This window comes from Ranitomeya variabilis, chromosome 1 (genome assembly GCF_051348905.1).
Source record: "Ranitomeya variabilis isolate aRanVar5 chromosome 1, aRanVar5.hap1, whole genome shotgun sequence".
Lineage (NCBI taxonomy): Eukaryota > Metazoa > Chordata > Amphibia > Anura > Dendrobatidae > Ranitomeya > Ranitomeya variabilis.
In genome coordinates, this window is record NC_135232.1 from 833,666,729 (window position 1) to 833,682,992 (window position 16,264).

The window sequence follows — 16,264 nt, forward strand, 5'->3', positions numbered from 1 at the left end:
GGCAACTAGCGGTGTTGGAGCCCAGGGACAGGAGGAGGAGGTGGAGGAGATAGGAGGGATTGCCACACACACAGCTGGGGAACAGCTGACGTTACTGAACCCCAATAACAGAGGAGGGACTGTTGGGACTGTGCGGACAGCACTTCTGGGCGGCAACTAGCGGTGTTGGAGCCCAGGGACAGGAGGAGGTGGAGGAGATAGGAGGGATTGCCACACACACAGCTGGGGAACAGCTGACGTTACTGAACCCCAATAACAGAGTAGCGACTGTTGGGACTGTGCGGAAAGCACTTCTGGACGGCAACTAGCGGTGTTGGAGCCCAGGGACAGCAGGAAAAGCAGAGGAACACAATGTAGGCCGAAGCCTGATTGGAGAAAGTCGAAAGGGAACCTTTAACCCCCCCCCCCCCCAAGGCGTTTGTAGCTGAAAGAGCCAGCTTGTGCAGCACAAAAGATGCAAAAGGAAAAGGTGGCTCTTTTCATTATGCTCCTTGCAAACACAGAATTAAACACTTATAAAATGTGTCCCCTGAAACCGTGGGACTTTCCTTCGTAATATGACGCAGCACAGCCGTCATTCTTACCCCCCCGGCACCGTGCCACGGCTCCTCGCGTTGTTTGCTTCCGTCCCGGAGCCTGCGCTGTTATGTTATCTTTTGGCCAGGCACACTTAGCGCTGCCCGTCTTCTGACATCATTTGGTGTCAGGCTGGCTGCGCCTGTGCGGACGCGCTGGCCGAGAGCCCGCCTCGCAGTGTCGTCTAATGTAATCCCACCGCGGGCCTGGGATCCGTGGCCATGCGCAGTGCATATCCTCGCCTCTCACTCCCCTCCCTACGGCTTCTTAAGACTGTGCGGTGTCACGGCCGTGGCATGCTATTAGGGACCAGCTGACACCGCACAGTCTGAAGAAGCCGTAGGGAGATGAGTGAGAGGTGGAGGTTCAGATATGCACTGCTCATGTCCATGGATCTCAGGCCCCCAGTGGGATTAAATCAGAAGACACTGCGAGGCGGGCTCTCGGCCAGCGCGGCCGCACAGGCGCAGCCATCCTGACACCAAATGATGTCAGAAGACGGGCAGCGCTAAGTGTGCCTGGCCAAGGGATAACATAACAGCGCAGGCTCCGGGACGGAATCAAACAACGCTGAGGAGCCGGGGCACGGCGCCAAGGGGGTAGGAATGACGGCTGTGCTGCGTCATATTACGAAGGAAAGTCCCACCTCCGGGACGGTTTTACGGTATCAGTGGACACATTTTATAAGTGTTAAGTTCTGCGTGTGCAAGGAGCTAAACAAAAATAGCTACCTTTTCCTTGTGCAGCATTACTGCTGCACAAGGTGGCTCTTTCAGTAACAAACGCCTTGGGGGGGGGGGACAGGTTCCCTTACATTTCAGTTGTTGTGTCAGCGTGGCGGTCGCAGGACACATTGCCGGCTACAAAGCTGGGGATCAGCTGACGTTACTGAAACCCAATAACACTGGGTCGTATGTTTTGACTGTGCAGACGGCACTTCTGAGCCTCAACTGGCGGTGTTGGAGCCCAGGAATTTAAGTTCAGGTGGTAGAAAGATGAACACAACAGGAGACCTGGATAACGTAGACAGTGACCTAATTATTTAATCAGGAAGAGGAGTGGCAAATTCCTGCGAGATCCAGGCCTTGTTCATTTTCAGGAAAGTAAGCCGGTCAACGTTACCGGAGGATAGTCGCATGCGACGGTCAGTTAGTACACCACCTGCAGCACTAAAGACACGTTCCGATAATACACTAGCCGCAGGGCAAGCCAGCACCTCCAATGCATACTGGCTTAGCTCTGGCCATGTATCCAGCTTTGAGACCCAAAACTTGAAAGGGGAAGAGCCGTCTGGGAGTACAGCAAGAGGGCAAGACATGTAGTCTGTCACCATCTGACGGAACCGTTGCCTCCTGCTGACTGGAGCCGTCTGTGATGGTGTAGACTTTTGTGGCGGGCACAGAAAACTGTGCCACAGTTCGGCCATACTGGTCTTGCCTTGGGCAGAGGCACTGCTTCTGCTCCCTCTTTGTGCAGAGCCTCCACCACTGCCTGGACGCACTGAGCTGCTTTGTAATGCACTAGCAGCACTTCTCTCACTTGGAATGGAGAAGATGATGGAATTCACCAGTGTGTCTTGGTACTCCCGCATTTTTCGCTCCCGGTTCAACGGTGTGATGGGGCTTTCTACGTTGTCCCGGTAGCGAGGATCGAGGAGGGTGAACACCCAATAATCAGACATGTTGAGAATGTGGGCGATGCGGCGGTCGTTTCTCAGGCACTGCAGCATGTAATCCACCATGTGCTGCAGACTGCCAACTGCCCAAGAAACGCTGTCCCCTGCTGGAGGCGTGGTCTCTGCCCGCTCGTCATCACCCCACCCTCGCTGTACACACTGAGTACTGGACAATTGTGTAACTCCCTCCTCTGGACGGATGTCTTCCTCCTCCATTGACTCCTCCTCATCCTCCTCATAAACTGTCCCCTGCCTACGCGTTTGTGAGGAACCACGTGGCGCTGACTGTCCAGAAGATGATGGAAATGGTGAATCCTCATCCTCCACCTCTTCCACAACATCATCCCTTAGTGCTTGCAGTGATTTTTCAAGCAGGCAGATAAGGGGGACAGTCATGCTGACTAGTGCATCATCTGCACTCGCCATCCGCGTGGAATAATCGAAGGGACGCAAAACCTGGCAGACGTCCTTCATAGTGGCCCACTCTGGTTGTGAAGTCTGAACGGCGCGGAGTGCGACTTCTTTGCACCTGATGCAGCTGGTACTCCATTACAGCTTGCTGCTGCTCACACAACCGCTCCAACATATGTAACGTGGAATTCCACCTGGTAGGTAGGTCACATATGATGCGATGTTCCGGCAGGTGGTGTCGGCGCTGCAGAGCCGCAATGCGCGATTTTGCCGTGCTGGAACGCCGCAAGTGAGCACACTCTAGGCGGACCTTGTGCAGCAGTGCATCAAGATCCGGATAGTCCCTCAAAAAACTCTGCACGACCAAATTGAGCACATGTGCCAGACATGGGATGTGAGTGAGGTTGCCGAGGCCCAGAGCTGCCACCAGATTTCGGCCATTATCACACACTACCATGCCTGGCTGGAGATTCGCTGGCACAAACCACACATCGCTCTCCTGCTTGATGGCATTCCAGAGCTCCTGCACTGTGTGGCTTCGATTCCCCAAAGAAATTAATTTCAAGACGGCCTGTTGACGTTTGGCCACGGCTGTGCTCATGTCGGTCGTAACAGGTAAACGTTCATCACGGGTCCATGTGGAGGTGGACTGTGACGGCTCCTGCAGCGATGATTCTGAGGAACTGGTGTAAGAGGAGGAGTCAATGCGTACAGAATGGATTCCTGCAATCCTTGGAGTGGGCAGGACACGTCCTGCGCCACTCGCACGGTCTGTACCCGGCTCAACGACATTAACCCAATGGGCAGTGAGGGAAAGGTATCGCCCCTGTCCATGTTGACTGGTCCACGCATCGGTGGTGAGGTGGACCTTGCTACTGACGGCATTCAGTAGCGCGTGTTTTATGTGTCCCTCCACATGCTTGTGCAGGGCAGGGACGGCTTGCCTGCTGAAGTAAAAGCGGCTGGGCACATTGTACTGTGGGACTGCCAATGACATCAAGTCACGGAAGCTGTCAGTTTCCACCAGCCTGAATGACAGCATTTCCAGTGACAGAAGTTTGGCAATGCCTGCAGTCAGAGCCTGTGCTCGTGGGTGGTTTGACGAGAAAGGCCGCCTTTTCTCCCATGCCTGTACTACCGATGGCTGTAGACTGGGCTGGGAGTGTGTGGATGACTGGGAAAGTGGTGCTGCGGGTGGAATTACAGCGGGTCTCTGGACAACAAGGCCAGAGGTTCTTCCACGGCGATCCTGGGAGGAAGCCGAACCAGCTGCGTGTGAGCTGGAGGAAGAGGCAACACGAGCTGAAGAGGTGGTAGCTGCCGCTGTTGGTTGGCCTAGCTCTTCAGTGTGTTTTTCTAACTCCGCCGCGTGCCTGGTGCGCACATGTTTCCACATGTTGGAGGTATTGAGGTTGCTGACATTTCGACCTCTTTTGACTTTGTGATGACACACCTTGCATTTGACATAGCAAATGTCATCTGCAACTGTGTCAAAAAAGGACCAGGCACTGCAAGTCTTGGGAGCGCCCTTTTTGGCTTTTGGAAGAGACATGCTCCTAACGGGTGCCAAAGCGGAGGCTGCAGGATCCGCAGTCTTCCCCCTCCCTCTCCCTCTTTGGGCCGTACGGGGAATCTCTTCCTCAGAGCTGCTCCCACCACCTTCCTGTCCCTCACGCCAAGATGGGTCAAGGACCTCATCATCTACACTACCCTCTGCCCCCAACTGCTCCTCCTGGGTAGTCTCAGCAGCAGAGTACGCACCAGTAAGTGGCACCTGAGTGTCATCATCAGCTGATGCGGCCTGCGATGTGGTGACCGGAGCCACTGGCCCACCCGCCTCTTCAGAGGAAGAGAGAAAAAGCTGTTGGGCATCACTGCACCCTGCCTCTTGTTCCATTTCTCCAATGCTGCTTGGCTGGCCCCCTGTTTCCAAGCCAAGAGATTCAGAGAACAGAAGTAGAGACGGCTCCTGTCCTGGGCTCTCTGTCTGCCTGGGCAATTTGGCAGGTGGTGAAGAGACAGATGGCTGCTCTCCAGTGCTCTGTGTCTGAGAGGATGTGGCACTAATTGAAGTTGATGCATTAGCTGCCATCCATCCGACAACGGCTTCAATTTGTTCTTCACGCAGCAGCGGTGTACGGCGCTCTGCGACAAAGCTGCGCATGAATGACTGTTCCCTGGTGAAAGTGGGTGCTGATGAGTCACCGGTGCCCGCAGCAGGCACAGAATCCCCACGTCCCCTCCCTGCTCCGCGCCCACGTGCCTTACTCACTGCCTTCTTCATCTTGGTTGACTGATAAAGATAAGCAGAAAAGTACTAACGGCTTTGTGTGCTTATTCCTGAACAACTCCTAACAGGTATAAGAAACACTAATTTTCTAAAGTGTGGACTAGACTTTAATATGAGCTAATGTGGCCTACACAAATGTAAAGTGGTGTCACTGGTGTGTTTGGTGAACTTTATTATTTATTTATTTTTGGGGGGCTGAACTGACGACAGAGAGATCTGCAGTCACACGGAGACCGTGCAGACAGCCGTAAACGGCGCTGCAAGGCCCAAAAACCCTCCTCTACGTTATCCTATGTAGTGTTTTTCCACAAGTTAGCTGGAGACGGGTGGAAAGACACTAATAGGAATTTTTTGAAAAAATGTGCAGCAGCCTGCACTACTTAAAACAAAAGGAAAATTGATTTTGCGGTATGACGCAGTGAAGAACCCTGAGCTGGAGACAACCAGGCTATGGCTGCTCACAGACTACAGGGCAAGCTGCAGTCACACGGAGACCGTGCAGACAGCCGTAAACGGCGCTGCAAGGCCCAAAAACCCTCCTCTACGTTATCCTATGTAGTGTTTTTCCACAAATTAGCTGGAGACGGGTGGAAAGACACTAATAAGATGTTTTTGAAAAAATTAGCAGCAGACTACACTACTTGGAAAAAAAAAAAAAAGAACAGTATGAGGCAATGAACCACCCTCCCTGAACTGAATACAACCAGCTATGGATGGCCTATGTGGCTGCACTCAGACTAGAGAGTGGGCTGCACTCACACACACACACAGACCTTGCAGATCGCTGTGAAAACAGCGCTACAAGGCAAAAGCAAGGTGATTAGTAGGTGAACACAGCGGTTGCTAAATTAGCCTTGGAAAAGCACAAAGTAGCAAATCGCTATCTCTAAACTGGCCCTCAGTCAGCAAACAGCGTCCTGTCACTAACTGAATTCACAGCAGAGTGAGCACAAAATGGCGCCAGCGACTTTTAAACTGCATCATGACATCATTTCAGCAGCCAATCACAGCCTTGCCAGTAGTTTCAGGCCCTCCATGCTGAACAGGATGTGCCCACACTTGGAATCAGTCTCATTGGCTGATTTCGTACAAAGTTGTGCAGTTTGAATCCTGGGAACTTCCGATTCCGGTATCCGATACGCGGCAAGTATCGGATCTCGGTATCGAAATTCCGATACCGCTAAGTATCGGCCGATACCCGCGGTATCGGAATGCTCAACACTACTCACGACCAATCACAAGACAGTGACGTCATCACAAGTCCTTCAGCGCACACCAGCTATGAGAACCGAAGCGGCAGCATGCAGCGGTGAGGCGGGAACACTGCGGGGGACATCGAAGGTGAGTGTAGGACTATTTTTTATTTTAATTCTTTTATTTCTCTATCCCCATGATGGCACCACGGAGAGAGGGGTCCGCCCCCAGGGACAGGAAACCTACAGGTGAAAAAGGGCGTACCTCTCTCCCACATCAGTTGGTTTCCTGTCCCTGACGGGGAACCTACAGCACGTACCTAAAGGATTCTTCGTGGGATTCCAGGGTGCTGGCCGGTCGGTTCCTGACAGGGGGCGCCCTGTCACGGCTGTGTCCAGTAGGTTTTCTCCCCCCTTTTCATCCGACCCTGAGGCACCACCACGGGGGTCGGCGGGCCCTACGGGTGAGTGTTGCAGGGGAAGGCAGTGAAGAGGTCCGAGCCTGCCTTCCTCAAGGAAAAAAAAAAAAAAAAGGGGGTGAGGAAAGAGGCAGGTGGCGGCGGTCACCGTTACAGCCTCTACACCGCTAATCAGTGCATGGGGGTAGCGGCGGCTACGCTACCATCACAGAGGCGCTAGAGCATAAGCGCCGCAGGTCACCGCTGAACCGCCGCCCAAACCGGAAGCACGGGCTCGGGCGGAACGTTGAAACGCGCGCACAGGCGTCCCCACTAATATCCTCCCTATAGGACGCCTGTGCAGCGAACCGGAAGTGACGCGCGCGCATGCGCAGATGACCGCTTCTGCCGGCGGCAAGTTTAAAAAACAGCGTTCTCAGCAGAGAAAACGTGGAAAACCCTCTCTTTTGGCAAACGCAGTGCGGAGCCACTATGAGCGGCAAAGAACCACAAGAGGCACAGGAATGTGCACAATCATCACCTGAGCAAGTACCGCGTCCGCGCTCACAACATCAGCGCAAGGGGAATGCTTCATCCCAACAACACAGCAGCAGCGGACGATCAGGGTCTCAACGCAGCCGAGTCTCTGGAGGAAACACTCGGCCAGCGACAAAACCAGTGGATACAGTCCCGAGGCCAGAGACGGTATCTCTTAGCCGTAAAGGGTGAGTGATCCACGTGGAAGTGGTAACATAATACGAGATTATTTTTCTTTTCTCTCTTAGGGAAGGAAATGTACATCCAAATCAAAACACAAAGTGTGTGCGATATGTTCGGAAGAGCTATCTTCCTCATTGGAAAAGAAGCTATGCGGGCCCTGCATAGAAAAAACCATCCAGGAGGAATCTCCGGCGTTCGCGTCAGACCTAAAAACTCTTATAAAAAATCAAGTGGAAAATGCCCTCAAAAGCATTAAAATTCCGAGGAAAAAACATAGATCAGGTCATAAGTCTCCCGAGTCCAGTATAGACGAATCAGAAAATGAAACATCTGACTCTAATGATTCATCAACATCCGGAACCTCCTCACTATCATCAGAGGGGGGACGCAGTTGCTTCCCCATCGAGGAGACGGACGCATTGATAAAGGCCATCAGAACAACTATGGGTCTGGTAGACGAACGCCCTAAAAGAACAGCACAGGACAAAATGTTCAGCGGATTAGAACAAAAGAAAAGAAGAGTATTTCCAATAAATGAAAAAATTCATTCTTTGATCAAGAAAGAATGGAAGAAACCAGAAAAAAAAGTACTCTTGACCCCCAAGAGAAAGTACCCGTTCGATGACCCAGCCTGCTCATCCTGGAGCAAGGCACCCAAACTGGATGTGGCCATAGCAAAGGCCTCTAAAAAGTTCGCCCTGCCCTTTGAGGACATGGGCACTCTGAAGGATCCAATGGACAAAAAGGCAGACACCTTCTTAAAAAACTCCTGGGAAGCGGCAGGAGGGGGCCTAAAGCCAGCCATCGCAGCCACATGCACGGCCCGTGCTCTGATGGTATGGCTTGAGCATTTGGATTCTCAACTAAAACAGAAAGTCCCAAGAGAGACATTACAAAAGTCAGTGTCCATGATGAAAGGAGCAGCAGCTTTTTTGGCGGACGCTTCGGTGGACTCGGCAAGATTGTCAGCCAGGTCGGCTTCCTTCTCAAACGCCGCAAGACGCGCCCTGTGGCTGAAGTGCTGGCCGGGGGATCTGCAGACAAAGACCAAGCTTTGTTCAATACCTTGCGAGGGTGAATTCCTGTTTGGGTCAACGTTGGACGACATCCTCGACAAAGCGGGAGATAAAAAGAAATCCTTTCCCGGGTTCCCCAACCAGTCATATAGGCGCTCCTTTCGGAACAGAAAGTTCATGCGCAGAAGACCTCCAAAAGGAAATAAAGACGGATGGGAAGACAGAAGAAACAAAAACAGGGGCTTCTTGTTCAACAAAAACCCCCCTCCAGATAATAAAAAATCCCAATGAAGGTACTTCCCGGGTCGGAGGGAGACTAGCGAAGTTTCTTCCAGCCTGGGAAAGAATTTCAAACAGCCCTTGGATTTTAGGCATTATACGAGAAGGCCTCAAATTCAAATTTCGTGTCCCTCCCGGCAACTCCTTCATGGTAACGCCTCAAAAACAGTCACTCGAACAGTCAGCTCTCCAGAAGGAAATTCTGAGCCTAATCCAGAAAGATGTATTGCAAGAAGTTCCATACCAGGAAAGAGGCACGGGGTTCTATTCTCCCCTCTTTCTCCGGAAAAAACCGGACGGATCGTACAGAACGATCATAAATCTCAAAAAACTAAACAGTTTCCTGGAGATACAACATTTCAAAATGGAAACAATAAAATCTTGCGTAAGAATACTCTTTCCTCGGTGTTTCATGACTGTTTTAGATTTACGAGACGCGTACTACCATGTGCCCATACACAGAGATTACCAAAAATATCTCAGATTGGCAGTGAATATCCAGGGGGAGATCAAACACTTACAATTCCGAGCTCTCCCCTTCGGGATAGCTATCGCTCCTCGAGTATTCACGAAAATAATGTCAGAGGTAATGGCCCACATACGGGAACAGAACATCCTAATAGTTCCCTATCTAGACGACCTACTCGTGGTAGGGAACTCATTTCAACACTGCGAACAACAGTTGAATCTGGTCATTACTTCTCTGTCGAGTCTAGGGTGGCTGCTAAACATACCCAAGTCCAAAATGGTGCCATCTCGGGTACAGGAGTACTTGGGGATAGTCCTAGACTCGAACACGCAGACATGTTATCTTCCTCAGGAGAAGGTACAAAAAATGACACAAGCCGTATTACAGCTGACGGTATCCCCAGTGACCACTCCGAGGAGAGCAATGTCCCTCCTGGGCTCTATGACTGCCTGTATTCCGGCAGTTCAATGGGCACAACTTCATTCCCGGGATCTACAGTGGGAGACCTTAAATTTAGGCATATCTCTGCACGGAAATTTAGACGGGCGGTTAACTATTTCTCCAAATACAATACACTCCCTAGCATGGTGGGCAGACCCAGGGAATCTAGCCAAAGGGGTTCCTTGGGCGCTACCGACGGAAAAGATTCTAACAACAGATGCAAGCCCCTGGGGCTGGGGAGCACATATAGGCGATCAAGTGGCACAGGGAAGTTGGAACAAAAGTCAGGAGCCAGACTCTTCCAACATGAAAGAGCTGCTAGCGGTAAAACTGGCCCTAACACACTTCCTATATCTCCTGCACGGTCATCACGTAAAAGTGTTTTCGGACAACCAAGTGGTTGTGGCATATCTAAACCACCAAGGGGGAACCAGGTGTCGAGCTCTGATGGAGGTAACCCAATCCATCTTCCACATAGCGGAACACAGTCTAAAGTCCTTGACAGCTCTCCACTTAAAAGGCTCCGAAAACCAAACTGCAGACTTCCTGAGCAGAACATGCTTAAAACAGGGAGAGTGGGAGCTAAACCAATCGGTCTTCGATCAGATCGTGAATCTCTGGGGCCTACCAGTAATAGACCTATTCGCGAACAGTCAAAACCGCAAAGTAGAAACATTCTGCTCAATCGATCCCCGGGGGAACCCTGTAGCTCTAGACGCTTTGACAATTCCTTGGAACTATCACCTTGCCTACGCGTTCCCTCCAATGTCACTCATCCCCTTAGTGCTGAGGAAAATTCGGGAGGAGAGGTCTACAGTGATACTAATAGCGCCATTCTGGCCCCGCAGAATATGGTTTTCTTGGCTAAGAAAAATGTCCATATCAAGTCCATGGGTTCTACCAGACACCCCGAAACTTCTGTCCCAGGGCCCAGTGTTTCACCCCAATGTGAAAAATTTACACATGACAGCGTGGCTTTTGAAAGGAGGTTACTAAGGGACAAAGGGTTCTCTCCTAACTTGGTGTCCACTCTATTACAAAGTAGAAAACCCGTAACCACTAGAATATATGGGAAAGTGTGGAAAAAATTCATATCAGTATCAGGGGCAGACCCGTCCGGGGAAATTCCTATTGGGAAAGTCCTTGAGTTTTTACAGAAAGGCCTGGAAAGAGGTTTGGCTACAAGTACACTAAAAGTTCAGGTAGCAGCCTTAGCAGCTCTGTATAATCACGATCTGGCCAGAAATCGTTGGGTCATGCGATTTATTAAAGCCTCATCTAGGTCCAGACCCATTCCCCTCCACAACTCTCCCCCATGGGATCTAAACCTCGTACTAAACGCTCTAACCAAACCTCCCTTTGAGCCCCTGACAGAAGTCCCTTTAAAGATCCTGTCTCTGAAAACCACACTCCTAGTGGCCCTAACCTCAGCTCGCCGTGTCAGCGATATACAAGCGTTATCTTCATGCCCGCCCTTTACTCAGATACTTGATGACAGAGTCATTCTAAAAACTGACCCAGCTTATCTCCCTAAAATAGCGTCACAGTTTCACAGAACGCAAGAAATTTCCTTACCCTCCTTTTGTCCCAAACCTGAAAATGAGGGGGAAAAAACACTGCATACCCTAGACGTAAGAAGGTGTCTAGTTCGGTATCTATCAGCCACTAGGGAGTGCAGGAAGGATAGGGCTCTGTTTGTCTGCTTCCAGGGTCCACGCAAAGGACAAAAAGCGTCGAAAGCCACGTTAGCAAGATGGATAAGAGACGCCATCGCCCTATCCTACTCATCCTGTGGGACAGCCATCCCAGAGAACATAAAAGCTCATTCGACCAGAGCAGTGGCATCATCCTGGGCGGAGAGAGCTGGCGCTTCAATACAACAGATATGTAGAGCGGCCACTTGGTCTTCCCAGTCTACATTTTTTAAGCATTATCGCTTAGACTTGACTTCCTCTGATCCTACCTTTGGGCGAAGGGTTCTAGAGGCAGTGGTCCCTCCCTAATAGCTCTATCTATTCAAATCTCTCCGTGGTGCCATCATGGGGATAGAGAAAATGGTAGTTACCTGCCGATAACGGTATTTCTCTGATCCCATGATGGCACCCGTATATTCCCTCCCTTCCCACACACAGGTGTGCACTGGATAATGTACTAGTAATTAATTTTAGTCACGGTGCATCTATTAAGTTAAATAGGTTAAGTTTAATTTGCGTAAATATTGAGTTGCAGCTGAAGTTCTGTATAAGGCTCTGTAAACCAACTGATGTGGGAGAGAGGTACGTACGCCCTTTTTCACCTGTAGGTTTCCTGTCCCTGGGGGCGGACCCCTCTCTCCGTGGTGCCATCATGGGATCAGAGAAATACCGTTATCGGCAGGTAACTACCATTTTTTGGCCAATTATATGGTGCCCAGTGCGTGGAGGAGATTCTCCTCTCCTCCACCCTGGGTACCAACCGCACATAATCTGCTTACTTCCCGCATGGTGTGCACAGCCCCGTGCGGGAAGTAAGCAGATCAATGGACTCCTAGGTGTGCGGAATCCCCGCAATTCCGCATTTTTAATGAACATGTTGCTTTTTTTTCCGCGAAAATCGCAACATTTGCACAAAAAATGCAGAATACACGGTAAATAATAGGAGGCATATGTTAGCGTTTTTTTCGCGTTTTTATCGCGGTTTTATAGCGGGAAAAAACGCGAAAAAAACGCAAAAAATCCTGACGTGTGCACATACCCTAAGAGTTTGAAAATTGTGACATTTTCAAAAGTTTTTTCCAAATTTCCAATATTTTCAGAAATTTAACGCAAGTTATATGGAACAAATTCTACCACGATCATAAACTGCTATGTGTCACAAAAAACAATCTGAGAATCACCGGTCATTAACGTGCAAACCACCCTTGGGGCTTTAGGGGTTAAAGTCCAATATAGGGACTAAGTAAAACAGTAAAAAAAATAAATAAATTACGTTTTAAAACTATTAAAAAAAAATAAATCACAAAATTAAAATAAACAAACAATAAATACGTATATTTATGTAAAAACAAAAAAAGTACACATTTGTTATTGTCGCATCTGGAATGACCTGACCTAGAAAACTGTCACACTAGTTATTAAAAAATAATTTAAAAAAAAGCGCAATAACCTTTTCTTTATTATCATGCTGCTGAACAAAAAATAGAATAAAACGCGATCAAAAAGTTAAATCGAAATAAAAGTGGTAGCGATGAAAACATCATCTTGTCCCAGAAAAAGCAAGCTGCCATACTGCTCCGACAGCAGAAAAACAAGAAAGTTATAGCTCTCAGAATAAAGCGATGCAAAAACAATTATTTTTTTCTATAAAATAGTTTTTGTGTAAAAGCGGCAAAACACAAAAGAATATAAAGGTGGTATCGCTGTAATCGTACTGACCTGAAAGAATAAAGCTGTCTTATCAATTTTCACATGCGGAAAAGCAATAAAAAAACTTCAAAAAACTATTCCTGAATTGCTGGTTTGTGTTCATTCTGCCTCCCAAAAATCGGAATAGAAAGTGATCAAAATGTGTTATGTGCCCAAAAATGATACCAATAAAAAGTCAACTTGTCTCACAAAAAAATAAGCTGTCGCATGACTATCGACAGACATGTGGCAAAAAATTATAGCTCTCAAGATATGGTGATGCAAAAAAGCTGCTTTTGGTGTGTGACAGCCAAGCAGAAAAACCCAATATAAATATGGTATCGCTGTATCATAGGATCTGTTGAAGTGCTTGATAGCACGAAACAGCTGTCATCCACCATGCGTTGTCTACCCTCCCTGCACTGCAACATTGCACATGAATAAAATTGCTGTCTGCTGAATACCGGTGAGTGCGCTTTCATTTTTCTTCAACTTGGACATAAATATGGTATCGCTGTAATCGCACCGATTTGAGGAATAACGTCGCCATATTGCTTATACCGCACAAGGATTAGCTTATAAAACATAAAACTAATTCTTCACCTGCTGTTGATTTGTTCATTCTGTCTCCCAAAGATCACAGTAATACTCTGCTCACATTTATCCTGAGCTCTATGCTGAGCACGTATATCGGATTTTCCATATAAAACTCTGAAATACGTGATTCGGGTGGAACCCCCATCGGAAGATTCCCTATAATGAGGCAGATGGAGACACTGTGGACGCTGTCTGACCTGTGATCCAGCGATGTCCATCTTTTTAGGCGTGCATAAAAGCACAGTCCCCCAGTTCTAAGCATCTCAGAAAAGAACAACACTGAATAGAGACCAAACGGAGTCCAGAGTAACCCTGCTGCTTCATTTTAATGAATGGATCCCTTGAAGGTTTCATCTGAATTGCGTCACTCGATGATTTAGATGGAAACTCCAAAATAAGTGCTCAGCATAGAGCGCTGGATAGATGTGATCCCAAACGTTATGTAAAATGTTCCCAATAAAAGCTTCAACTCAAGCCACAAAAAAGCAAGTCCCCACTTGGGTCCATCTGTTAACGGAAATATAAGGGCTTCCACGTTACTGGTCTTACAAAGACTCTGTATAAGCTCTCTGGCTCTATGCCTTCCAAAAGAATTTTGCACTCCCAAACCAAATGCCCCCCCCCCCCTTCTGAGCCCCACAGTGTGCCTATACCACATGCTTAGCATTTCTGTAGCGCTGTGAGTCCACCTAATTTATGGGTGCATGTCTCCAGAAGCATGAGCTGCGCATAACATACTGATCACTACAACGGCAGTTTGCAATTTTCACTCAGCAACATCCACTGCTGCTTGTTTCTAGAAAACACCCATGACGTTAAAATCATCACTACAACTGTAGAAAAAATTCCCAAAGGAGTGTAATTTTCAAAATAGGGTCACTTGGGGGGGGGGATGCAGCTCTTCTGGCATTTAGGGCTCTGTATATTGAGCCCAGAAACTATTGTAGCATAATTTGTTCTCGAAGAGTCAAATAGCGCTCTGTCTCTCCCTGAGTCTCGTTGTGTGTCTAAACGGTACTGTACAGTCACAAATGGGGTACATTCAGCAGAAATTGTGTGACAAATTTTGGCACCAATTTTACCCATTTCCCCATGTGAAAATTTTAAAATCTGGGACTAAAACATTTCTTTTTGTAGTAAAAATGTAATCATTTTTTTCTTCTAATTTTGTAACAAAAAAACATTGTTGCAAAAATTGTACTGATGTAAAGTAGACATAGGAAATGTTATTTATGTACTATTTTGTGTGACATAACTCTCTGGTTTAAGGGCATAAAGATTAAGAGTTTGAAAATTGTGACATTTTCAAAAGTTTTTCCAAATTTCCAATATTTTCAGAAATTTAACGTAAGTTATATGGAACAAATTTTACCACGATCATAAACTGCAATGTGTCACAAAAAACAATCTGAGAATCACTGGGATCCATTGAAGTGTTCCAGGGTTATTACCTCATTAAGTGACGCTGGTCAGAATTGTAAAAATTGACCTGGTCACAAAGGCGAAAACAGGATTAAACGGAGTTAAATGACTTTTGCTTACTATAAAATGTACAATATATAATGTACAAAGAGTAGAGATCAGAGATTTAAAAAATTCTCCTTTATTGATTGACTTTTTTTTCATCTTGCTTTTAAATACTGATTCATAATATGAGTTGGTTGCTCATTTTCCCCAAAGGGAGCAGCATTTTCATCTTTTGTTGATCAAAGAGTGTGTTGTATTTTCCTATTTATTGTCTGCTATTAAACCTGCAGCTTTTTTTTTTTCTCTGTTTCAGGGTTACCTTAGCTACCATTGGGATCAGCTGGCTGGTCATGGGAGCCACACTTGTTGGGCAGCTGCCGAACGGCAGGTAAATGCATCTTCAGAAGAGCTAACACAGTATTATATGTGTAGATAGTTAAAGTGAATGTGCCGCCTACAAAAACACTATTTAACTGTAGATATAGTGGTAATTTGCAGGTAAATGGCCTTTTAATGTTGTTTGGCTATGTAACTGAAAGAGTGGCTACAGGGAGAAAATTAGGTTTTTTTGCTGCAGCCGCTCGCTTTCAGACATCGAGGTGGTGCAGTGGACTATAACAGACACCACCTACTATACAATAAGCTCTGTAATCACTCCCTCTGCACCTCGATAGACAGACAGCTTTTTCTGCAGCATGTGTGTACTGAGCTAGCTGTTATGCTCTAAGAATCAGGCTGCACTCAGATGTCATCCGAGTGCAGTCCTATTGTGAGTGACGATTCAAAGAGAGAAAACGGGAAGTGGACCCTCTAGACCGCGACGACGAACCCCTCACAGACGAGCTGACCAGATAGACCGCCCCCTATACAGGGAGAGTTAGGGGCAGGCCCGTGAGGGACTATCGCCACGGAAGCTGGAGGACCATGACGGGAGAAGACAAAGAAGAGGCGGAGATAGTAGGACCACGGGATAGGTGAGTACTGCAGACACACAGGACTGATGGGTAAACTGCAGCAGTGCAGGGACTGGCGGAGGAACTGAGGGAACGCAGAGGCTAGCAGGATACAGGAAAGACAGGATAAACCCAAAGTCAGAGGGAAAACGAACTACACAGAGACTAAGAGCGGCCAGGAACACCTGAAGGAACAAATGATAACCAGGCACAGAGGGACGGCAGGAAGCAGTTTAAATACCTAAAGGCAGGGTAGCACTTCAGGGTAACAGACCTCCAGAACCATAGAGAGGACAATAAGGAGGACCGACTCCCGGGTACTAGTCCTCCAGAACCATAGAGGAGACAAAGAGGAGTGCCGACAGAAGATCAGAAGTGCACACGCGCAGCACTGAA

General features: G+C 48.1%; 1 protein-coding gene across 1 annotated transcript in view; it reads left to right on the plus strand.

The window, feature by feature from the left end:
* GPAT3 (glycerol-3-phosphate acyltransferase 3) overlaps positions 1–16,264 on the plus strand; it is a 161,974-nt gene that overhangs the window by 89,776 nt on the left and 55,934 nt on the right. The window contains exon 4 of the mRNA XM_077275796.1: positions 15,229–15,303. Within this exon, the coding sequence (XP_077131911.1) occupies positions 15,229–15,303 (75 nt within the window). The remainder of the gene's footprint in view (positions 1–15,228; positions 15,304–16,264) is intronic.